This window comes from Alosa pseudoharengus, unplaced genomic scaffold, assembly GCF_046254945.1.
Source record: "Alosa pseudoharengus isolate Yale_2024_CS ecotype anadromous, Long Island Sound unplaced genomic scaffold, YU_APseudo_1.1 YU_APseudo_1.1_scf_5, whole genome shotgun sequence".
Lineage (NCBI taxonomy): Eukaryota > Metazoa > Chordata > Actinopteri > Clupeiformes > Clupeidae > Alosa > Alosa pseudoharengus.
The window spans coordinates 34081027-34105620 of record NW_027468837.1 but is presented as its reverse complement, the minus strand read 5'-3'; the positions used below and the strand labels follow the sequence as shown (position 1 = coordinate 34105620).

General features: G+C 43.8%; 1 protein-coding gene across 4 annotated transcripts; it reads left to right on the top strand.

Moving 5' to 3' along the window:
- Positions 1-24451, top strand: itcha (itchy E3 ubiquitin protein ligase a). 4 transcript variants are annotated; one of them, XR_012983106.1, is made up of 25 exons: positions 1838-2002; positions 4791-4854; positions 5032-5173; positions 5970-6094; positions 6962-7093; positions 7726-7774; positions 8552-8727; positions 9285-9600; positions 10749-10844; positions 11314-11488; positions 12420-12495; positions 12881-12965; positions 13332-13460; positions 14115-14187; positions 14681-14752; positions 14849-14937; positions 16804-16963; positions 17364-17497; positions 18231-18371; positions 18534-18654; positions 19751-19855; positions 20171-20267; positions 21097-21169; positions 21265-21882; positions 23069-24451. XR_012983106.1 is itself a non-coding variant. In XM_076268789.1 (24 exons), the coding sequence occupies exons 2-24, from the start codon at positions 4830-4832 to the stop codon at positions 21362-21364; spliced, it is 2691 nt and encodes an 896-aa protein (XP_076124904.1). In that variant the 5' UTR covers positions 1-248; positions 4791-4829; the 3' UTR covers positions 21365-24451. The 4 variants fall into 4 exon arrangements, 3 of the variants coding, with proteins under 3 accessions (XP_076124904.1, XP_076124905.1, XP_076124903.1); XM_076268789.1 differs by lacking the exon at positions 1838-2002 and adding an exon at positions 1-248 and having other exon boundaries at positions 21265-24451; XM_076268790.1 differs by having other exon boundaries at positions 9285-9531; positions 21265-24451.
- The last annotated feature ends 143 nt before the right edge of the window (positions 24452-24594 follow it).

Genomic DNA, 24594 nt, shown 5'->3' with positions numbered 1-24594 from the left:
CGTTCTTGCCTGTATGCGGGGATCAAGTAAACAATGACGTGATGCTTCGCGAAGGACGGCGTAATAGGCACTGACTGTAGTGTAACAGTGATCTAAAGTGGTGTTCTCTCTGGTCGGACATTTAATGAACTGTTGATATAGGTGGTTGGATTACCTTTCCCAGAAGACAACATGTATCAGCAGTATACTTGGTTCACCTATTCAATATAGGACTATATATTGTGCATGGTATGGAGGAAGGCAGGAAGGTAGGCTTAACTCTTGTTAACTTGCATACAGAGGGTGTAGGCTTAAAATATATAGTGTTGGTGGTTGAATACCTTTTCCTTAATTCTAGAGGACAAAATTAATTGCTGTACACTTAGTTCATACAGTATACAATAAAAGACTATGGACTACAGCTTATGGTGCACCAACATTTGGAGAGGGTGGCAAATATCTCAATTCATCTTATATGGTATCAAAATAGTTAATACAACCTTTATAGTGGTTAACTGTTCTAACTTTGATGGAGATCTCTAAACCTCTTTGGAGATATTGTCCAAATACTGTATTTCTAGAGTTACCACACATGATCTTGACCTTTGATCCCACATACATTGAGTACTGTATCAGTTCATCAGGCCCTGAATAAGCCAAGAGCCAAATTTGATGAAGCTTCCTTTAACTGGCTTTGGAGATGTTGGAAAATATATCATAATGTGTTAAGTTAACACATGATTTTGGCCTATTGATTTTAATGGGGTTCATTGAAAGCTCTGTCATATTTTTTCTGTGAGGATTGGAGACAAGATATATACAAAAACAATAAAACACACACAATTGGTGCGTGAAAATAATGAAAAAATCAATACAGTCATGTTCTTTCCAGTCAACAAAAAAGCTGTATCCAGTGACATTGCAGTGATACTGCTATGATGTCGTATGGTGATTAAGATAGTGATTCCATAATCGAACAGTGCAATTTGATTACCAGTAAAAAACTATAATTAAAGGCTATAGGCCTATAGCTGTGTCCTATAAGTCTATTGCCAAATCAAGTTTATTACAGTAAGCAAATACCTGTGTATGCAAACTAAATGACGCCTATAGCCTAGGCCAGTGGTTCTTAAACTTTCCTGACCCCCAGTTTAAGAACCTCTGGCCTATATGATAGGGCAGCCGTGGCCTACTGGTTAGCGCTCCGGACTTGTAACCGGAGGGTTGCCGGTTCGAACCCCGACCAGTAGGCACGAGTGCCCTTGAGCAAGGCACCCCTCACCTCACTGCTCCCCGAGCGCCGCTGTTGTTGCAGGCAGCTCACTGCGCCGGGATTAGTGTGTGCTTCAGCTCACTGTGTGCTGAGTGTGTTTCACTAATTCACGGATTGGGATAGATGCAGAGACCAAATTCCCTCACGGGATCAAAAGAGTATATACTTACTTATATACTTATGACAGAAAAGTCTTAAATTTGTCCCATAAGATTACAACGAGTGTGGCCAAACGACTCTCCTCTTGAAGACTTGGCTATTTAAATGCCACCTTACAGACTCTTTCAAAAGCACAGGCCTAAGAAATTGTATTTACAATTTATGACATTTTACAAAATGGTTAGGCCTAAATATAACTAAAAAGATTAAAAAAATAAACTGTTAGCCTACTTTTAAAAAAAGTGGATAGGCTATATTATGGAGTAGACCTATAAGTTAATGGGTAGCCTACCACAAACATCATCTCAATATTATAAGGTTGGGTGTTATATTTGTAGCCTACACACTAATCGGAGCCTATGAGGTTACATAAGATGCGTTGAGTAAATTGTAAGGAAATTGAACTGAGCTCTGCCTAACGTCAAGCTGCGTTGTGGGTTCGTCTGTCACATGACAAGCTCAGAGATGGTGGCTGATCCTCGTTTAGAAATATGAAATGGACCGAAAACAAACTACTCCAAAAAGTGGAACCTAACCTTGTTTTAAATCGGACATCAAGGACTAATCATCTTACGTATCCTATCAAAGTTGGTAAGATTGTGTTCAATGACGAGCAACTAAAATGTGATGATCGGAATAGAGCTAACATTAGGGTTAGCTGCACCTGTGACAGCGCTCTGGCGCGGCTAATTAGTGGCCAGCTAGATCGCTGACAGCGTTTCAGGTAAACAACGCCTTATCTGACCCCAAGGATGTTTACAAGCTTGTTTGGTACTGTATATATTTGCTTTTGATATGACATGAGTCACTGCATTTACTAAGTGGAGTCGTTATTTGTCACATCAGTCATGTCCGCCTGCTAGTTCGCTAGTCAGCTAACTTAACATTAGGACTGTCGAAGAGTTAGCAAACATTGCTGGCCAACGCAGCAAGCAAGCTAGGGAAGCTAGTTCTAGCTAGACAGCGAATGTTATAGTGGTCTACGTTTGCTGTGCTGGTACGAACTCCTGCTAGCCAATTACTCCCTTTTTAGCTTGATATCCTTATAACGTTACCTGTTGTAAGGCTTCTGTACACATGATCCTCAAAAGTTAGCTAGTTAACGTTATTCCAGTTTTTAATATAAAAACTACAAGGCAGACCATCATGGCTGCATAAGTTAAGTTAGCCATCTGACGTGAGCGATTAAGCTTACGTTACTGGACCTGTGTGTAACTTATTAATGTCTCTGTGACCAGCTAGGCACCATAACCTTAACTTGGATAACTTAGGTTTTTACGTTTGCGCTGTTGTTACCTGAACACATTTCATGCGTGACTTATTAAAGTTGGCTAGTTTGGCTTCACTGAAGGCCTAGCTAGCAAGTAAGCAACCTAGCACACAAGACAATCACATAATGAGCCTGGTTGTTTGCTTTTGGTTTTGGCGTAGACACTCATAAAAGTTGGCCATAAGTTATCATATGCGGCTATGAAAGGTAGCTGTGACGTGTCAGCAATAGCTGCTAAACGTTTATTATGTCCGTGTGTCATACCATTGTGTAAGTTCAGAATGTAACGTTAGTTAACGTTACAAAAATTAGGGTCTATGTCATGTTGTTAATGCTGTTACAGCTTAGTATAATTAACTTAACATTAGTGTTACGGCAACAGACAGCATCCTAGGTTAGTTCAGATCAGATCAGACACTGGGTTCTCTTGAAAATCTATGTACGAAGTTCAGGAAAATCTGCTCAACATTGTTGACAGTTAACCTGTTAACTGCGTGTGCTGGTTGATGTGGTTATTATTATCTGAAATAAATACACAGGTGCCATGTTTGCTATCAAAGGTCGAACTTCCCGATCGCATTCATCCCAGGAAGTCCATTCTCAAAATAGAAACTAAAAGCTCTTGTGTTAGTGTTTCGAATGGTCTGGAAATTAAATCATATAGGCCTAGCTGGGCTGTAGCTGCCAGATAGAGGCCCTCATGTTGTCATATCCAGAGCCATGCGTAAGATGCCCTTTGGTAAGCTTTCCCTGACATGCAAATGAATTATTAACCCTTAAATTATGCGTGTTCTGTTGAATGTTTAGCCTTTGATGAGAGAACAAACTATCTGTCCTGGAGTTGGATTAGGCAGATGTCAAGGCCATGTAAAATATTCTAGGTGAACGAAAGCCGAATGGCAAAACTTTTCTTAAGACCATCTTAACCAGCTTCACATGTTTAGTTGCTTGAATATCTTACCTGATGATACGCCTGAGTTGTGAAGATTTGGTGGTTAAATTAGCAAAATTGGCAATTTGCTGTTGACTTTGACAATAAATGCCACGGTGTCACACTCCATCTCCTGTACCAAATGTTAACATGAGAAACAATGGAGCACTTTAGTGATTGAAGGGGAGTCTTAAGTTGCCTTGGCTCATTCAAATAGCGTAGGCTAGGTTATCTTAATGGAATGTTTTCGAACATGTTAGATGGCTGACCGTCTCTGTCCTTCTATAAGAAGCAGGCCTAGTGCTGGTACTTTGAATCTGCGCACACCTCATACCCGTACCCCAAGTGTTTGATGTCTGATTACAGTGTGTGCTCTCTGTAGTGGTGTGTGCTCAAGAGTTTCCAAATGGAACAGTAGTGGCTGTTTAGGTCTCCTCCGTTTCTGTCCCTCTGACGCACACTGTAAGCATCTTCATCTGAAAGTGATGAAACATGGGGATACGTTAACTTTTTTGAGCAATGTTGCTAGGCAATGACAAAACAGGTTCCTTGTGATCTGATTGTAGGATCATAACAATTTGCCTTCTGATGACTTAAAGCTCAAAACGTTGCTCTAAAAGTTGCCTTGTGTTTATGTATCATCAGCTTTACTCTGTCCCTGGAAATAATAAGTCAGAGTAGCATGTAGAGGGGGCCGTGTCCTCAGGGTTGCATCATTGCTAATCCTGTTCAGGTTAAGCCCTGTCTTTCCTCCCATACTCCCTGCACCACAGCCATAGCCATTCATGACTCCCCTGCCTGCAGCACAGAACTAAGCAGAAGTGTTGCGCGTGGGTTTGTTTTTGTTCTGACTCCATGCACTTCAGTACAGCTGAAATTGTGTGATATGAGGTCAAACCACAGTACAAGAAATCAAACAAAAATGGACCTTGAAAAGACCCATGGTTGATGACTTGGTGAATTTTATTAATTTGTGATGGTCTGTCACTATAATCTAGAGCTGTTATTTTCTGCTGGTGAGCCTTGATGTCCTACAACTAAACAGCTGTGTGTTTAACCACTGAGAGAATGGGCCAAATCCTCTATGACCTTTGTGATTTGAAAAGGCTGCACGGCAATGTGTAATTACTAAATGAACAACATTATTTATGGTTTTTCCTATCCTGTTTCTTTGGCAGCTTGTTACCTAACCTCTTGGCTCCATTGATGGCTTCACGATGAAGGCCCAACTTCAGGTTATCGGTATGTATCTTGATTAACACAGTATAGTTGTGTGCTAAGTCGGCAAGTTTAGTGCTGATTGCTGATTGTAAAAGGACTATAATATTGCTTGATAAGGTGGTTCCCATTTGATCTTGCTTAATGGTACACCTGATGTTATCAGTGGTTTCTGAACCTTTTGCTGTCCCTCACCTGTAGTTCTCGCTGCGAAACTGAAAGAGAACAAGAAGAACTGGTTTGGGCCGAGTCCCTATGTTGAGGTAGCAGTGGACGGCCAATCCAAGAAGACGGAAAAATGCACCAACACCTTCACTCCCAAATGGAAACAGCCCATCACTGTGTGAGTATCACAGGTGGTTTACTCATGATCGAGTGACACGGGCTGGAGGGTAGCAGCAAAGCAGGACACGCCCAACCTGTGAAACTAGCAACAACAAAAATAACAACAATAAACAACAACAAAACCAGCGTGTTTCAAGTACATGGTTTAGTGACACACCTGCAAGTTAAGCCTGAGGATATGGAACATAAAGGAGCCTTATTGTGTCATTCATCTAGCAAAACATAGCCAGATTGCTCCTTTAAAGTGTTTAGGCTGCTCCAAACTAAGTTAACTTCTAGTTGCTTTTGTCACTTAACCACATATCCCCCCTCAATAAATATAGTGCTGTTGATGTTTCTGTGATGTGCTGAGTGGAACACCAACATGGTGCTGACTAAACCACAAAATATGACCGAAACGTCAACAAGGGAGTTGTAGTGTTTGTGTTTCTCAGAATCCGAGGTGCGTGAGCTGCCACTGTTGCCTGTGTACTGTAGTTGTGTAGTGCATCAGGTGTCCTCACCAGGGAACACCCACAAGATGCAGTCAATACGTTGGCAGAACCATTTCTAAATGTCACCTTTCCTCTTCCCTTTGTGAACCTCTACTTATGGAGAACATCTAATGTGTATAAGAATATGAAAGCTGAAACAACATAGTTACAGTTTTTGGATTGTGATTGTGCTGAGGAGAAACCTCTTTATGTCCTTATGACTAAATGAAGTTGTCCTTGAAAAGGCTTTGGGTCTATGATTGCCAACCTGGAAGGACATTTAACACTGGCTCACTTGTGTTGTGTTTTTTTCCCTTCCAGTATTGTTACACCCTTCAGCAAGCTTATCTTTCGGGTCTGGAGTCACCAGACACTGAAGGCCGACATTCTTTTAGGGATGGCCACTCTGGAAGTCAGCGAAATGCTCAAGTCGAATGACATGAAAAGTAAGTGCCTTTTTCTCTCTCTCTCTCTCTCTCTCTCTCTCTCTGTCTCTCTCTTTCTCTGTCTCTGTCTCTCTTTCTCTCCCTCTCTCTCTGTCTCTCTCTTTCTCTTCCTCTCTCTGTCTCTCTCTTTCTCTGTCTCTGTCTCTCTTTCTCTCCCTCTCTCTCTGTCTCTCTCTTTCTCTTCCTCTCTCTCTCTCTTTCTCTTTCTCTCTCTCTCGTGCCCGCCCACCTCCTTCTCTCCTTGCCTCTTCTTTTGACGGCAGATCTGATTCATCACAGAAACAGAAATGAAAGACACTCAGAGGGTGGGGATGGAAAAAAACAAAACAAAGCAGGAAGCAGAGAGCGAGAAGAGCATGTGTCTGTCTGAGCGCACACACATTACTGGTTTTGCATATGGGCCGAGTTGCTCTCTACCATCATGCTTTCTCTGCCACTTTAGCTTTTAGCAGGCAGGTGAGCAGGCTTACTCCACTACCACAAAGGGTCTTTTCACAAATACTTAACATGTGCAGGCCATGTGACTGAAGCCAGCCTATTGGAAACACCTCCACAAGTGTGTGGTCCTTAGAACACTGGCAAACAAAAGACCCCATTTAACCAAGAGTTTAAATGATCTGAGCACTCTGACGTGTTTTGGCTTTGGTTTGGTTGGTTTCTCTGGTGAAGTCTTTGAAAGTCTCTATCTGTATCTACCCACTACTGTGCCCTGTTGCCACAATAATGCCGTTCATGTACTCCTCATGCGCTCTTGTGCACATCCTGTAAATATGCTGGCCTTTATAACATTTGCCAGGTTGGCAGGAAGTGTGTGCGGTTTTGTTTCTGTTGCCTCACTGTGTCCATCCTCCCTCATGTGGAGTGTAGTCTGTGAGGTGGTGCAGACGCTGCAGCTGAGTGCAGACAGGGACCAGTCGGACGTTGTGGGGGACCTGTGCGTCTGCCTGGACGGCATGCAGGTGGATCCGCAGACCTTCGCCGCCGAGGAGCAGAATCGCGGTGAGACACCTAATTAGGGCTGTGCGACCTGACTAAGATCTCGTATGACATCATGGGTCATCTCGTATCCCAATAACCATATACAGCACATTTATTTTGTAAATTCAATGAAGAAAATAGAGAATATACTGTAGATAACTACAATTATATTTGAATTATACATTTGACAAACAAGGCCTAAAATGCAGTTGTTTTATTCATGTCCAACAAATGACGGGCTAATTTTGGGCCATGTGTCTATGCAACTGGATCATCAATATGACATTTTGACAGTATAGTTGATATTTGTTATCAGGGGATGAATTATCACAATCTCTGATAAAGCTCTAAGGCTGGGAGTAGGGTTGTGTAATAACACGTTGTCTATCACTGGGCCAGCTGGTTTCAGATGAATGGGGAGGAGAAGGGGACCGGGGATCAGAGAGTAGACCCCTGCATCTTTGCACTTGTACATTACTTACAGCTTCATGTCAGATTGTTATGAGATATTGTCTGGCGTGGCCTTTTCTCCCATTTCTGATTCTGATTACTAGGCATAGATTGTATTGTGTGCAAGTGTGTTCATCTCTTGAATGAATTGATCTAGGGTTTTGCAGTTATTTCCAACCTAATGATTTTTTATTTAAATACAGAAGCATCACTTCCAAATGGGGATTTGAAACCAAATAAAGAGCCAGAGAGGTAGGTGTATCTTCACTTTTGCATTTCAAATTTGAATAATTTTATTGCACATTTTATTGCCTTGGGATGTAATGGTTTCCGCAGGAGAACATGCTTTGATAAAAGCCCTCTATGCCAGAACCTTTGTACTTCTGGGCCTGTATTCACAAAGCATTTTGTCTTACTGCTAAGAGTACTCTTAAATTGGACTAAACAATTTTAACTAGGAAATTTCTCTTAAAACGTATTCACAAAGCTGCTGAGACCAACTTTTAGTTAGGGAAAATGACAACTGCTAAGATAAGTTAAGAGCTCCGTTGCTATGGTTGATGTCTTTGTCACGCACAAGCTTGCTTGGAGTGAGTGACCACTGTGATTGGCTGATGATGAGTGGCAGGTGTGCTGGTGAGAAAGCATGGCTCCATGAATACCATGAAGGAGGAGAGCTAAATAAATAAATAAATAAATACATATGGCCTATCATGCAATACACTACGGATTGATGCAATATGTTTGCATTTGCATGACAAAATATTGTGACGTGGAATGCTACAAACAGCTGCTTATGATTCTTTGTGAATAGTGAGTTAGGAGTCCTCTCGACTACATCTAACCTCTCCCAGACTTAGGTGCTACCTTTAGTGCTAACATGCTTTGTGAATTACTCTTAGTCCAAAAAAATATTTGTAGAAGTTTCTCCTAAATCCGTCTATTAGAAACTACTTCTAACCTTAAGATTCTTTGTGAATATGGGCCCAGCTCTCTAGTCTTGTGAGTAAACTTTCTGTGTTTTGCTAGGCCCAGCAGAGGCTCCTCTCCCGCCAGTGACATCGCCGATGATGCCCCGGCTCTCCCCAATGGCCACGCTGTCAACGGCACGGGGTCTCCCTCCCTGTCTGCAGGGGCCTCCAGACCGCCGCGACCCCCCAGGCCTCTCCGCCCACCCCCTCCCCGCAGACCCACCTCCTCCCCAGGTCTGGGAACATTACTGAGCGTGCAGCGTTGCCCTCTCACACCGCGAGGTCTTCCACATCATGATAACACACTGTCCACAGATAGTGATACTGCCATAAAGCCTTTACTGATCTACCTTTATAATGGTCCACCAAAGGGTTTTGCCGTTTTGAGGACTTTCAGATTGATTCTCTGGTTTAAATATTTATAATATTTAGAAAAGCAAGTTGTGATATGAAATGCATAAGGCAGCGACCACCTCAAAAAGGCGAATATTCCAAAATACTGAGTGTTAAAAAAAAATGCAAGTTACACCTTGCATCCCTTTAAGTGCCTGGAGGCGTGTCAGTGTGAATGCCCTCTAAGTCAAGGAAGGGAAATACTGGCATATAAGACTGACTTCCTGTACTTGGATTAAACCTAGACTAAACGAGAACTTTAATGACAATCTCTTATCAAAAAAGCTTTTAGTCTTGGTCTAGACTTAGTCCATGTATAGGAATTCAGACCATACGTCTTTTAGAGGTGTTAACTCCATCCTTCCAGGCTCTCATAAAACTCTGTTTGTCCTGCGCAGCCTCCTCTAACGGCTCCACCCCGAGCCATGGCAGCAGCGCGGCCAGCCCGGAGCCCAACCCCAGCCTGCAGGTGAACGGCACGCCGGAGGGCCTGAGCTCGGCGCCCCCCTCTGGCCCTGGCCCTGGCTCTGGCCCTGGCTCTGGGGCTGGGACGAGCCCCCCCGCGCCCAACCAGAACTCCAGCGCGCTGCCCGCCGCTGCCCCCTCCCGGGTCAGCCCCATCAACACCGGACCCCTGCCCCCCGGGTACGTCCGTCCTGACATCCCTGAAAATCCTACACGTAGCCCCTTCAACACCGGGCAGCTACCCCACGGGTATGTTAAGCCCGCCTCTCCCCTCCTCCTGACCCAACCTAACCCCCCCCCCACCCCCCCACTTCTCCACAGAGACTGCATCCATGGATTTGTGTTGAAGGCTTTATCATTGCAGAAGAGCCACTTGTGAGAAATGTACCCAACAAACGGGCCTTGAAATCTTGCATCCCCTGAAGGCGTCAGTGGGGAGTTAGGTAAATTGAAACGGCAACCTCCGAGCCGCGAAGAAGTGGAAACGACGGCACTATCTGAGCCAGGAGAGATCCTGCCCGCGGCCTCCCGTTAGTCTCCCGTTAGACCCGTAAGGTTGCTCTCTGTAGCCCTCTGTCACGCCGTCCCCTACGGACCGCCGGAGACTTAGTGCTGGGATCTCTCTGTTTCTTTTCTCTCCTTTTTTTGCAGCTAGTGCTATGGAGCCTGGAGGAGCTATAATTATCCTCTGACACTTTAATGCTAGATTCCAGGGCCTCGGCGTGCCCGTAATGAACAGGGCTGTAATGGGACCACAGCAGGGGAGGGTGGAGGTGGGATGGGGCCGTGTGGGGGTGATGTCATGTCACCGCCTCTGCTGCATGCTGGTGGTTGAATCTGCTTGAGATTAAGTGAGTCTTAAATGTGTGTGTGTACGTGGCAGGGAGGTTTTGTGCCCTCTCACACCCACTTAAGTGCAGAAATGGAGAACATCTGCCCAGTAATTGCACATTGCTGTTGGAAGCACACAATATTATTGGCCCCTCTCTCTAAATGGGCAAACTTTTCAGAGGCGTACATGACAGTAGGGATTCTGTTTAAAATGTAAATTCTCTCTGTATCCTTGTATGACCACGGTGTAAGTGTTGGGTTTTTTCATTTGGAAGTCTCATTTCTATGACTAATACCAAAGCAGGCCTGTGTGTTAGACTGGTACAGTTGGCATCATGCTTACAGTAATGCTAACTAACACAAACTGTAAGCACCGTGCTACTAACACTTAACACATTTAGCGTCACACTAACAACAATACCAAAGCAGGCCTGTATGTTAGACTGGTGCAGTTGGCATCATGCTAACTAACACAAACTGTTAGCATCGTGCTTCTAACACTAACACATTTAGCGTTGTGCTAACACTTCTTCCACCCTCTTCTGTGTTGCTGTGTTGCTGTGCAGCTGGGAGCAGAGAGTGGACCAGACTGGCCGTGTGTATTATGTGGATCACCTGGAGAAGCGGACCACCTGGGAGAGACCTGAGCCGTTGCCACCTGGGTAAGGCCTTATTCCACGCTGAATACCCCTACTAAGAGACTAAGGACGTTGCATGAATAAACCCATGGGGCTCATGTGGGATGTTCCAATGCATCAAAAAAAGCCAGCTTTCCTGGTCAGTCCCTAAAGGGACTAAGTGTAGAATTTGAGTTACAGATGGGAGTTAGATTCGATTAGATTCAACTTTATTGTCATTTAGCAGGGTACAGAGCTAATGAAATGCAGTAGGCATGTCCGACGCGTGCTAAATTAAGTGGATGTCCGGGCTAGACTAGACAAAATGTAGGCATTTGAGACATCACGTCCAATTTCGTCAGATTCTGTTGCTATTTGTAGGTCATTGTTGAATGTTTCAAATGAAAAAAATCCTACACATAACCCCTTTTCAAAATTAGGTTGATAATTGACTTGCCGGACATGCTTTATCCTAAAGCTGCTAAAAAGGCTGTGCGTTTGGCCCGTGTTGTAGGTGGGAGCGTCGTGCGGACCCCATGGGCCGGGTCTACTATGTAGACCACATCAGCCGCACCACCACCTGGCAGAGACCCACAGCAGAGTCGGTGCGCAACTACCAGGAGTGGCAGAGCCAGCGCAGCCAGCTGCAGGGGGCCATGCAGCAGTTCAACCAGAGGTTCATCTACGGGGTGAGCCTGCAAGACTGACCCCACGGCACTGGACAGCTTCAAGGGTGGTGGGGTGGTCACCACGGCCAGGGCACTTTTAACAAGGAGTTCATTTGATTTTGTTTGCAATGCACAGAAGTGTCTGTTGTTAGGTGCCACATCTTAACCATTTAAAGCTCTAATTGTAGTTTACCTTTCACTTCTTTGTGATTGGCCCTTTTTCTACTTCTGGTATACAGTGGGGTATTTGATTCAACAAAAACGGAACGCAATAGAGTGTGGGATTAAGTAGCCGCTTTTATTCAAACACACATGGTCTCGGCGTCGGATTCAGGGTTTCAAATTCGGGTTGGTCCTTTTTCAAGCAGTGTGACCACTCTTCCTCCTATTGTTTGCTACTGGATTACAACAGGAATCAACCTCTTACCTGTTAAACCCCTAATCATAGTTTCACTTTCACCTTTTCATGCTCCTTACCCCTGCTATACAGTTGATCTGTTGATCTGGGAGTTTTTGTTTGCCATTGCTCTTTTTGTAGTATTGCTGAGAAACACAGGGAACAACAGATGGCCAACAGGTCTTCCTCCTTAAAAGTGACATACTGTACTGTAGCTTACCATGCAGCAGTGAAGCCCAGTGTTTCCCATACATTGACTTATTTGTGGCGACCCACCACAATATCAACATTGACCACCACACAATGATTTTCCAGGTTGTACTAAATGGTGCTTAAAGCTGGTTAGCATCATAACCACTCTGCGCTAATTTGTTAAAAAAATGTTGCATTCAAGTTAATTCTGCAAACCTACCACCACAAATAGAATTCAATTCTGTGGGAAACACTGGAAGCCTAGAGCTGCTGTATGGCGCTGGATTAGATGTGGGCCGGCACGGGTCGGTGACTTTGTACTCCGTCTGTAACTGTTGTTGTTTTTGTCTGTGTGTGCATCAGCTTCAGGAACAGATTGCACCCACCACAACCACCCAGAAAGAATTCGACCCTCTTGGCCCTCTTCCACAGGGATGGGGTAAGGCACTCATCGTCACCCCATGCCATCTGGACACACTGGGTTCATTTACCCACCCCTCTTGTGGCTAATGTTATCAGTAAAGTACCGTAATTTCCCAACTATTAGCCGCAGCTTATACATTGATTTTTAAAACTTTTCAGCTATGAGGTTAATACACGGGGGCAGTTAATATGATATTAATATGGTTTTGTTTCTTTTAACTTGCATAAAACACTGTCCTGCAGCTTATACACAATGCGGCTAATACACAGGAAATGACTGTATTTGCAGTAACGAAGCGTAGCGTTTGTGTGACTGATATTAAGCAGTATTTGACGTGCATTTGTTCACATTTCTATGCATGTTTTTGTGTGTTCACATTTGCCTGGTTGTGTCCCATCAGAGAAAAGAACAGACAGCAATGGCAGAATGTACTTTGTGCATCACCCTACGCGCTCCACGCAATGGGAGGACCCTCGCACGCAAGGGTAGGGCTCTCTTGGACTCAAGCACCCAGATAGTTGACATGCTATTGGTGAAGAGTTTGACTTCCCAACACCATGCTATGTAAAAACTGACTGCTTGTGTCCTGGTAGTGAAACATTAAGGATTATTGGGTTCATACACTGTCAGCCTTAGTTTGTTGCAAAAGAGATAATGTGTGAAATGTTTCTCACACACACACACACACATACACACAGCACTGCAATGTGACTGAACTCCTGTCTTTTCTCTTTCTCTCTCTCTCTCTCTGTCTGTCTGTCTGTCTCTCTCTCTGTCTGTCTCTCTCTCTCTCTCTCTCTCTCTCTCTCTCTCTCTCTCTCTCTCTCTCTTCTCTCTCTAATCCACTCCAGGCTACTGAACGAGAAGCCTCTGCCCGAGGGCTGGGAGATGAGATTCACAGTGGACGGCATCCCTTATTTTGTGGACCACAACCGCCGGACCACCACCTATATCGACCCTCGCACTGGAAAGTCCTCTCTGTGAGTACTAAGCCAGGCTCGCCGCATCAATCATGCTCCCTCTCGTGGATCCTTGAGAATTTGAGATTTGAAGAAATCAAGGCCCTAAAGTTTTTGAAGATAGTTGGACATGGGTCATTGAAAGTGCTCGAATTTATATATTTTGTGTTGGAAAAAGAAAGAGACCCCATCTGCCATCACTGAAAAACAGTACAATTGAGATGTGTTGAGAAGTGGCTTTAGACATTCAAGCCTCTCTCTCTCTCTCTCTCTGTAATTGTTGTATGTGAGTTTCTGTAAAGCAATTACTAATGTTGTAACAGTAACCTTTTGCCCCCTGCTATGTTGTGTCCTTGTAATTGAGGCAATTTGGCCTGAAAAAAGGAAAAAATAAGTCCTCAAAAAGTTCATCATTTGATTTGTTGACTGTGTTGCTACTGTGTATTCATATTCCTCCTGGGAATCTTCCTCTTCCCTAGCGGGTGGGTGAATGAAGTAGCTAGCTGCTTGTTGTTATTCATTTTCCCCCCGAAGGACATCATAACTATAGGGCCTAATGTCTCCCAGTAGCATGGCACTGTCTGGTGGTGTGCACAGTGCTGGTGCTGCATTTGTCTGGATGCTCAGAGTTTTTCTGACGTGCGTATTTCTTGCCCTTGCGTGTTTGTGTAACAGAGAAAATGGTCCCCAGATCACCTATGTGCGAGACTTCAAAGCCAAAGTGCACTACTTCAGATTCTGGTGTCAGGTAAGTCAGTGCCTCTAGTTTTGTCTTGCCTCACTACCCTCTCTCTCTCTCTGTATGTCTCTCTGTCTCTCTGTCTGTCTGTCTCTCTCTCTCTCTCTCTCTCTCTCTCTCTCTCTCTCTCTCTCTCTCTCTCTCTCTCTTTCTCTCTTTCTCTATCTGATCTATCTGATTTTCTGGTAGAACTGGCTCTGCCGGTTGAGAGGGGCAGGTACTGTAGCTGACAGGCTGTTGCAGAGCCTGGAGTTTCACCATGCGATAGGCAACGCTACCGAGTTACGTCAGCTTATAGCTCTTCCCTTGCGTCACTGTCCTTGAGGAAGTAAGATCATCAAGTCAGTGATGTTTTGTAAGATTATAACTTAATGTGGTGACTAAGGCAGTTAATATGGTCTCTCACACACACACACAAACACACGCATACATCAAAAACATAAACATGTGTGGAAACATTGGTGTGTTTGTTAGTTTGATAATTTGTTTGTCTGTGTTTTAGCAACTCTCCATGCCCCAGCACATCAAGATTCATGTCACTCGCAAGACTTTGTTTGAAGATTCATTTCAGCAGGTGAGTACATGCACTGCTTTCTTTCCCAATCCCACGCCATACACTGGGGCTGGATGATGTGTTCCTAAAACAACTGTTTCCGTCATTGCCGTGCAGATCATGAGTTTTCACCCTCAAGACCTGCGGAGGAGGCTGTGGATCATCTTCCCTGGGGAAGAGGGGCTGGACTACGGAGGAGTGGCCAGGTGGGCGCTCTGTTCCTCTCAAGCCACTGACACTGACAAACACTGACCGACAGACACTGTACCATTTTGGCCCGAGTTTAGCCCTGCTGCAGTCGAACTTGACACACCGAAGAATCGGGATACATTTCCGTCAGACCAGTTGCCATTTGTCATGCAGTTTGAGCCGGGTCACAGACCCCTTGTAAAAGAGAACAGTCAACGTTCCAGATCCCGACCAATCGGATCTGATTACTGACACATTTTTGTTGAATATCTTGTGTTGGTTATTAGAGTGCACAGTTGTGAACACAAGAGGAAAGACCTGTTAAAACATGTGGTGTGAGTTTACCACATCGTCGCTTACAACATCGAAAGTATCTGTCTGGTTTTACCCAGTCAGCTACTTCTCAGTGTTCTGAAATGGACACACTCAGAGTCGGAATTATAGCAGTTATATCCGGGCCTTACTGCTGGAGTTATTGAAGTGCATGAATCAGTCACTGTAATTCTGTTCACTTATGATGAGTCGCATGCAGCACTCAAAGGAGATTCAGTACTCTTGGTTCAAGGAATGCTTCATAGATATGGTGAAACAGAATAGAATAACTAATGGCCACAACACAGCATAAAGCAGTAAGCCCACAGCGTTCCCCATTGAAATGAAGAGCATTGCCAAGTTCACTTTCCTTGAGATACTTTCCTGCCTGCTCTGCTCTGCTCTTTGCCACACTGGGCTCATTGGGGACCGGCGTAATGAGTCTCTGCTTGAATAATTTAAAGGCCCTTCTTATCTCCGCACACTGCCAGCCAGACAACTCTCACTGCATCTACTTCAAAATAAAGTCACTTTCCCAGTCAGACGCACTGGGTTGGAGAGAGCCGGCGGCATGAAACAGACTGGAGGAGCCTTTGGAGCCTAACTATGGAGCCCGCCTGGGCTTCTGTGTGCGTGTGTGTGTTTACAGTTGAGCCATCATAGATAACGATAAGGTGTACGTTATCATTTAATGGTCATTTTCTTTTCATATTTCGGAGGTTTATATAAATGTTTCATGTTCATATTGACCCTAAAAAAGTCTTGTAAGAAGAAAATGTAGGTCACCTATAACGTGCGGGTTCCACCACACACAAAAAAACACGTGTTGGATTGGTAGCAGCTAGTGTGACATCCAGAGACTTGGCACGCGAATCCACAGCCAGCCAAACGTCCCGTGCTCTTAGGTTACGGCCAGTGAACTGTGCTGTCAGTCAAACGTACCTGCCTGTGCTCTTAGTAGACCTGAGGTAACAGCTAGTCTAACTTGCAGGGGCTCTTTGTGGAGCTGAAGTGACTAAGGCTTACAGTGGGATGTGGGTCAGGGCTCAGACCAGCAGCCTCTCAGGGGCTCTCTCTTTTGTCCGGCTGGCAGTTCAAGCATGGCCTTGGCAGAGTTCCAAGGGTCATTCACTGAGCTGAGAGCCAAAGTCTCCCTCCCACTCTGCTCCCCTGAAGGACTCACTCTACTGACGGCTTTCTCTCACACTGTCTACCTGCTTTAGCGCTCTAGTTTTACTCCTCGTCCTCCATCTTAAACCATATAGCATGTGTGCGTGCGTCTCTTTCGTAGCCTCTGACAGCCTTGAGCTTCATTAGGGTCTTTAGGCTCCATTAGGATTAGCAGGATCTTTATTAAAGTGTATTTCGTAGGCTTTTTTTACGATGTAATATTGTGACAGGAAGTGAGTGGAAGAGAGAGATGGGGGATGACTGATTCAAATCTGGGTGCCCTTGGGCACATGGACCTGAATGTGCTATGGAGGCTGCTGCAGCTTACACCACAGTGACCCCCATGTTAACTACAGTCTTGGTGTGTGTGTGTGTGTGTGTGTGTGTGTGTGTGTTTGCAGGGAGTGGTTCTTCCTGTTGTCCCATGAGGTGTTGAATCCCATGTACTGTCTGTTTGAGTATGCTGGAAAAGACAACTACTGCCTGCAGATCAACCCTGCCTCCTCCATCAACCCCGATCACCTCAAGTACTTCAAGTTCATCGGCCGATTCATTGCCATGGTACGCATGTGTACACACACACACACACACACTGACACACTCTCTGTGTACACATGTGCACTGTTTTTCAGAATCCACTGTTTGGTCGTTGAGCTCTTTTACAGCAGTGTCCTGAGAGCAGTCAGACAACAGCAACATCAAAAGAGCTTGTGACACAAAAGTCACAGCTTGTGATACAGAAACAGAAAATACAAATAATAATAAAAACAAAAACCAGCAAAGACATCTGCGACAAAAAAAAAGGGGGAAAAAATTGAAATGTGGTAACCCTTGACCACCACTGTTGTCTATTTGTATACTTGTAAGGTGTTAATTGTTTAAAAGAGTACATGAAAAAAGGCATATTGCTTTATTCAGTTCAGTAGATTTATTTAATTGTCTTCCCTGTCTCGCAATTCAGGCTTTGTTTCATGGGAAGTTCATTGACACAGGATTCTCCCTGCCCTTCTACAAACGCATCCTCAGCAAGCCATTGGGCCTAAAGGATCTGGAGTCCATTGACCCGGAGTTCTACAACTCCCTCATCTGGATCAAGTAAGACCAAAGAGACCCTTGGGAGTGACCGTTGTTAGATTTTAGTGGTTTTCTGTATGTCATTCTTTTGGTTCTTTGTTTAATACTGCATAAACTGCGAGGACAGGATGTTTATTGTAAGCAGACAGAATGTTGTCACCTTACAATAGCAAATGGTGTACCTAACTAATTGTTCCCCCACAAGACGTCTTAATTGAATAAGGCTATATCACTGTCTGTTTCCCCCCCCTCCAATTTGACCCCAGACATGAATGTATATTCTGGTATTATAATTAGCCAGAAGTTTCCCAGATCTTTGCTTCAGTTCATTACCTTGGCTTCACCTTGCAACACTGTGCTGTGCTGTGCGTACAACAGGGTTACCAGAACTCTGTTGTTACAACCAGAATAAAGAACTATTCTTTCGCAAACCAGCCTCAAGTTTTACCTGCTCTTAACTACACTGGAATCTACTCAGTCAACTGTGTCTCCATTTGGAATTAAGGAGACAATTTCAATAGCATTCTTCACCGTGTTGGACACGTACTCAACAATCAATAGTGTAAATGATACTGATAATATTGATGAGATAGAGATAAAGTATCTATCTATCTATCTATCTATCTATCTATCTATCTATAGGGAGGGCTTATCATTTACCATGGCATTGCCGGTGCTACAGCGTGTCACAAATATAAACAATATGTTATTTTTAGCTTACATATGCTTGTTGTTCTTTAACCCATTTCCCCAGGGACAACAACATTGAGGAGTGTGGTCTGGAGATGTACTTCTCGGTGGATAAGGAGATCCTGGGCGAGGTCACCACTCATGAGCTCAAGGCAGACGGAGGAAACGTCCTGGTCACGGAGGAGAATAAAGAGGAGTACATCAGGTACAAGACACCGGTCATACACTCACATTTGTATTCTAGGAACAGTTGTTTTATTTATTTACTATTTACATACATATATATTATATTTTTCCATTCTGAAACTTGTGATCATATTGTGAATGCTGTTGTGTGTGTATGTGTGTTTGTTCGGTGTGTTTTTAGGTTGGTGGCAGAGTGGCGTCTGTCGCGTGGCGTAGAGGAGCAGACGCAGGCCTTCTTTGAGGGATTTAATGAAGTTCTCCCTCAACAGTACCTGCAGCTCTTCGACGCCAAGGAGCTCGAGGTACCAGTCCACATACAGCTGTTTCAGACCAAATACAACTGCAGTATCTGACACAAACTATCCTATACCTGTACACCTCACTTGATACCAACTAGAGACCAGTAGCCATGGAAAAAGTAGCCTGGGATCTCTTTGTTTAACACCTGCACAGCACTTTTTAAGCACATGTTTCAGGTTTCCAAATGTATCTGCAGTATCTGTCTTACTACTACTATAACTATTACTCACGCTCCCTACCTTGGACCTACTGGGTAATTTCACAATCAGGGTGTGCGCTTTGTTTCAACAGGGTCAAAATGTAGAGTAAACATCCCATCTGAAGCATTTTAAATCCTGATGGGTAGTACACGGTCTATCGTGGAAGAAATATTAGTGATTTTTATGTATATATGGGATATCATATGCATAATTAAGGTTTTTTGTGGCAAATACACCAATTTCTAAAAATATTCTTATGTAATTTGTTTTGCACTGAACAGCCATGTACTTTTGAATGATTGCTTGCCTCTCATTGGTTAGGGTGGACCGATCACATTGATCAGAGATTTTCCTAAGCTTTACAAACTATAAACAAAATCTGCAGTCAGGAAGCAAAGTATGTGACGCCTACCTTTGCTGTAACCTATTTGTTGATAAAAATGACTGAAAGGTGCATTTTGTGCCAAGAAATTTTATTTTTTACCTTTTGTCCAGTGTCAATGTGCTCCTAAGTCTAGCCATTAATAATATTAAGATTGTGACATTTTGGGGTACACAGGCCTGCGTGTGAAATTTCAAGCGCACATCCTGATAGTGAAAACTACCCTATCTGAGAAACTCAGCCACGGAAAAGAGATTCTTTTGTTATGTATACTGTAGCACCCGTAGAGCACTTGTGTAGACGTGTTTGTTTCAGGCCTCGTGGCTGCTGTTGACTGCCAACACGAGGCCTGTTCGTAGCACCCGTAGAGCACTTGTGTAGACGTGTTTGTTTCAGGCCTCGTGGCTGCTGTTGACTGCCAACACGAGGCCTGTTCGTAGCACCCGTAGAGCACTTGTGTAGACGTGTTTGTTTCAGGCCTCGTGGCTGCTGTTGACTGGGTGCTGTGTGTTGCAGGTGATGCTCTGTGGGATGCAGGAGATCGACATGGCTGACTGGCAGAGGAACACCATCTACAGACACTATGCCCGCAGCAGCAAGCAGATTCTCTGGTTCTGGCAGGTAGGGTTAGGCCTGGGCTCGTCCCACAACACCAGTCTGACCAGGCCACTTCACAGGTCCAGCATCAGTATGTCTGGTCAGAGCACTGGCTTGAATTGTTGTGCAGATCCAACTGATCCATCGCACTCCAAGGGTCTCTTGCTGTCCTTGTCCACACACTTTGACTGATTACATATGGATTTAGTCGAGTGATTTTATTTGTTTTTATTTAAAACATTTAGGTGGCCATTTTGATATCCCTCCTCCATTTTGTTGGCTCACATTTTCACTCATTGACTTGTAATTCTTTTGTGTGTGTGTGTGTGTGTCCTGCAGTGTGTGAAGGAGATGGACAACGAGAAGAGGATGCGACTGCTGCAGTTTGTGACGGGCACGTGCCGGCTTCCCGTCGGAGGCTTTGCTGACCTCATGGGTGAGTGCAGGAGCGCCGCTAGGAGTGGAAAACGTCCAGGACTTAGCGTGGTCAACATCCACAAGGGCTAGGGGAGGCTGGTGGGGCATTGATCAATGATGTTGTATTATTTTTTAGGAAGTGTATTATTATGTGATCCGAGACTATTCATAAAAGATCCCGGCCTAGAGCTCCCGATTTGCAGGCCTAACAAGGCCATGGAAGAGAGTGACCTCTCCAGATTGATGTGGTGTGTCAGTCTAGGGCCGGGTTACAAGAACACTAAAGAAAAACCTGAGATCTATGAGAATCACTATAGGCTCAACGAACCGCAGCAATTTATTGACACTAACATAAACACGTTTCAAGAGTGACACAGACTGAAAAAGCAAATGTAAATTATGCAACTGTCCTTAAAAAATGTAAGACTGAATTACCTGCCAAAAAAGAAATAATCAGATGGAAAACAAAGGAGGAAGCTGCCCATCGTAACTAATTATTTGCAAAGCGAATAACAATAGATATGCCAGACCCAACTCGCCCATTTAACAGCAGCATGGATCAATGTAATGGTAATGAGTAGCTCGTCACTAGGCAGAAAGTGTCAGCACCCTCAGCAAATGTTGAATGTTTGTTGGCCAACATGTCATCTATCAAGAATTCCATTCAGGGTGACCCTCTTGATTGTCTAATGGTGCACACACAAGGGTGTAGTTATGGACACTAGTGCAGAATGACCCATCAGAATCAAAGTTGGAGGCAAAATAGATCAAAATATATAACGACAAAAAGTATGTGCAGATATATATTATCTTAAGAGTCCTCTTTGATTTGATTCTGCTTCTCACAGGGAGCAATGGTCCTCAGAAGTTCTGCATTGAGAAAGTGGGGAAAGAGAATTGGCTTCCGCGAAGTCACACTTGGTAAGAACGGCAAGAACGTGTGGCTTTGAGCCTACAGTAGCTATACAATTCACTCTTTTGTGTCCTCTTGAGCATGTCTTTGTTTTTCTCCACAGCTTTAACCGTTTGGATTTGCCACCTTATAAGAGCTACGAGCAGATGAAAGAAAAGCTAATGTTTGCCATTGAAGAGACGGAAGGTTTTGGGCAGGAGTAAAATACAAACACACACACATGTACACACACACCGATGCCCTTCTTTTGAGCCTGGAAACCCGTTGGGGACAAGTTTTACCTGTGAAAATCACCTGAAAGAGACACAAAGACAGAAGAGTGTGTGTGCGTGTGGGGTGTGTGTGCGTGCGTGTGTGTATGTGTGTGTGTGTGTGAGTGAGAACGAGCACGTCAGTTCACCTTACAACCCCTTATTAACTGATCCCCCGCCCCCCCTCTCGACTCCATTGAGCACTCGGTGAAATAGTCAACCCCCCCCCCCCCCAACCCCTCTCTTATCTTCTGCGCTGCGTCCCGTTGTCTATCTATGCAGAGACGCTCCACCGCCATGAATGGATCACCCACAGCCCTCCCCCCCCACCTCCCCATGCCCGAGCTGCTGGACTGTGACTCTGCAGCAGAAACCATCTCCCGACGCTACTGTCTTGATTCCCAAGCAACCACTTGCTCTCCTTCTCCTCAGATGGCTGGGGCTGTGGTGCCCCAGCTCTGCATGAACAGGTCTGTGGATGGATGCCAGTAGCTTGATGTCTGTCAGAGCAGAGTGATATTCTGTAAGAGGAGAAAAGGGTGGGGTAGGGGGGGGTAGTGTGTTGTGCTGTGTAGTAAGACAAAACCATCCATGTGAAGCAGCTACTGGCAGAAACAACACAAAACACAGACAAACAGATCAGTGGCAATTAATACAGATTAGTACAGCTTTTGTAACAATAAAGAAAACATTGGAAGTGTTCAAGGTATCATGCCCAAGCTCAAGGATGACAAGTGCTGTAGAAAGATGGTGTAGCGACTCTGTCATGGTCAGTAATGTCCTTTAGACATCCATGGCTGTGTCCTTCTTTAAGTGCTGTGTCCAGTGCAGGAGAGCGCAGGGGACTGCTGGTTTTGCCTAGACGGGTACCGTTTATCTGGGTCAGCACGCCTCAGAGAGTGGCCAGCAGAAATCTTCCTTGGGTCTTTCTCATGTGTTGTGTGTGTGTGTGTGTGTGTGTGTGTGTGTGTTTTTAAGTTGGTGTGACTGACTCACACCCTATTAACCCTGTTGCTTAAGGGTTTTATTTTTTAGAGAGTGGAAGAGTGCTGTTATTTTATGAAGGGAGTAATGACAGATCACCTATGACGTGGGAAGCTCTGGTTTGTCAAAATATTTAAATTCCATGAATTATTTCTTAAGAAATAGATTCTCAATCATCCACCGATCACTTCAATTGTTCCCACTGAATGGTATCTTATTGAAAGAGTGACCTGAATAAAATGCTAAATTCTGTCATCTATTTAATGCTTTAGTGTGAAAGCGGAAATGGTAAAGTTCGGCTTACTCGGCGCATACCTTTAACTGTATCACTGTGACTTCCTCTTAAGAATAAATATCATGTAAAATGGCTGGCAAACACTTTAAAAAGGAATTGCTTCAAAGGAAGCACATACTTTGTACAGTACACTGTTGATGTGTGTGTATGGTATGCTTTGATATATTTGCAATTGGAAAAAAAAAATTTTGCTCAAGGAAATGACTTTGCTTTCAGTTACCTGAGTTCAATGTGTACAACATCTCACACTGATTAAGTTTTTGTTTTCCCGCAAACATTTTTTCTATGAATGAAATTTCTTATTTTCTATGCAAACACCTAAAGAAATTCACAATGATCCCACTTAATTCAATGTTTTTTTTTTTTTTTTAAAAAAGGTGCTCAACTCCACACAAGGCAAGACTCTGGGTACAGTGAATGGAGGCTGTGCCAAGTGAATATTACTTGGCCAGTTTTGACCTTGCATTGTTTCCAGGCACCTGGAAAAATAATCTGTGAAAGGCATGAGAAAAAAAAAAAATCTGCATTTGCGTGTCTGGGCATAAATGACCGTTGGGGACAAAACAAGACCATGCTGGGAAACACTGGAACAGACTTTGTTAAGCGATGAATGAAAAAAAATAAACAGAAAGAGGGACAAAACAAGTTTGTGCAACCTACTTCCATGTAGGAAATGGCTTTATTGTTGTTTATTTTTTAAATATGCAGCACATCACCTCGTTTTGTTTTCCATCTTGAATTTCTGTAGGGTTCACTCTGAGGAGCCATTTCCAAGGCATGCTATAACAGTCCTGTGTGGTATCTGATTCTAATATAACGCACTTAACAGCCAGATGCATCTCAGAAATGTGTATGTTCAATATTCTGTGTATTCTCTAAAAACTATTAACTGTGAACATCTGATAGGACATGAATTTACTGATAATTAACACCTATTTTGACATTTCCTGGTGTAAAGCCTACATACATGTACCCTCTCCCTGACAGTATTTAATATTTGGCCAGAAGTTTGGCTGGTTTCAGCTGACCTCAACCATATCCTTTTGCATGCAGTGCACTGTACTGAAGTTTAACGGGTCTACATGAACATTGGACAGTTAGTCTCTGTCAGCTGCAGTATGACACGTATGCAGGCTTCACAGCAAGTACCTTCAGTGATCCTCACCACTGCTCATATTGCATATGTTTGGCTCTTTCGCTTTAAAGGATTTAGGTTGTGTCCAGTATGGTTTTGCCCAGAGGTGCAGCACAGAACATTTGTACCCACAGCAATGTTTTGTGTTGGCTCTACTTTAAAGCAAGTCCTCTTGACAACTGTGGACATTATCATTATAGGCCACAGGTATACATTAGCATAGAGTGCTTTCTTTACTGTGGGCTGACTTTCTTTACTGCACATGTTCAATAATGTAACAACTGCATAATTCTAGCACAGACAAAATGTCATAAAAAAGGAGGTTGGAGATTCCTTCTCATTTTTTTTCTTCATATTGCCATTTCCTAAATCCTAGAGAAGGTGAAATAGTGTAAAAATGACGATCATTCATTTATTTTTTTTCCTATTTAACATTGTAAATCGTGTAATAGTACATTTAATACATTCAAATCTTGTTTTAAAATACCTAATCTTTTAATAAATTGGGGACAGGAAATGATCTCAAAGCTATTTATTTTTCGTATAGCCTATGTACATGTACAGAAAGATAAACATGTGAGATGTCCATTCAGAAATTTGAGAAATAAAAAGGATTGGTGCTTTACTTATTGTACCTTATTAATGCCATGCGAGAAGAAAATTAGTTTGCCCCCCCCCCCACACACACACACACGGGTCATGTTTAAACACTTTGAAGTCTACTAGGCCTGTGCTATGAGTTGTTGTTTCCACTAAGGGGCGATATTA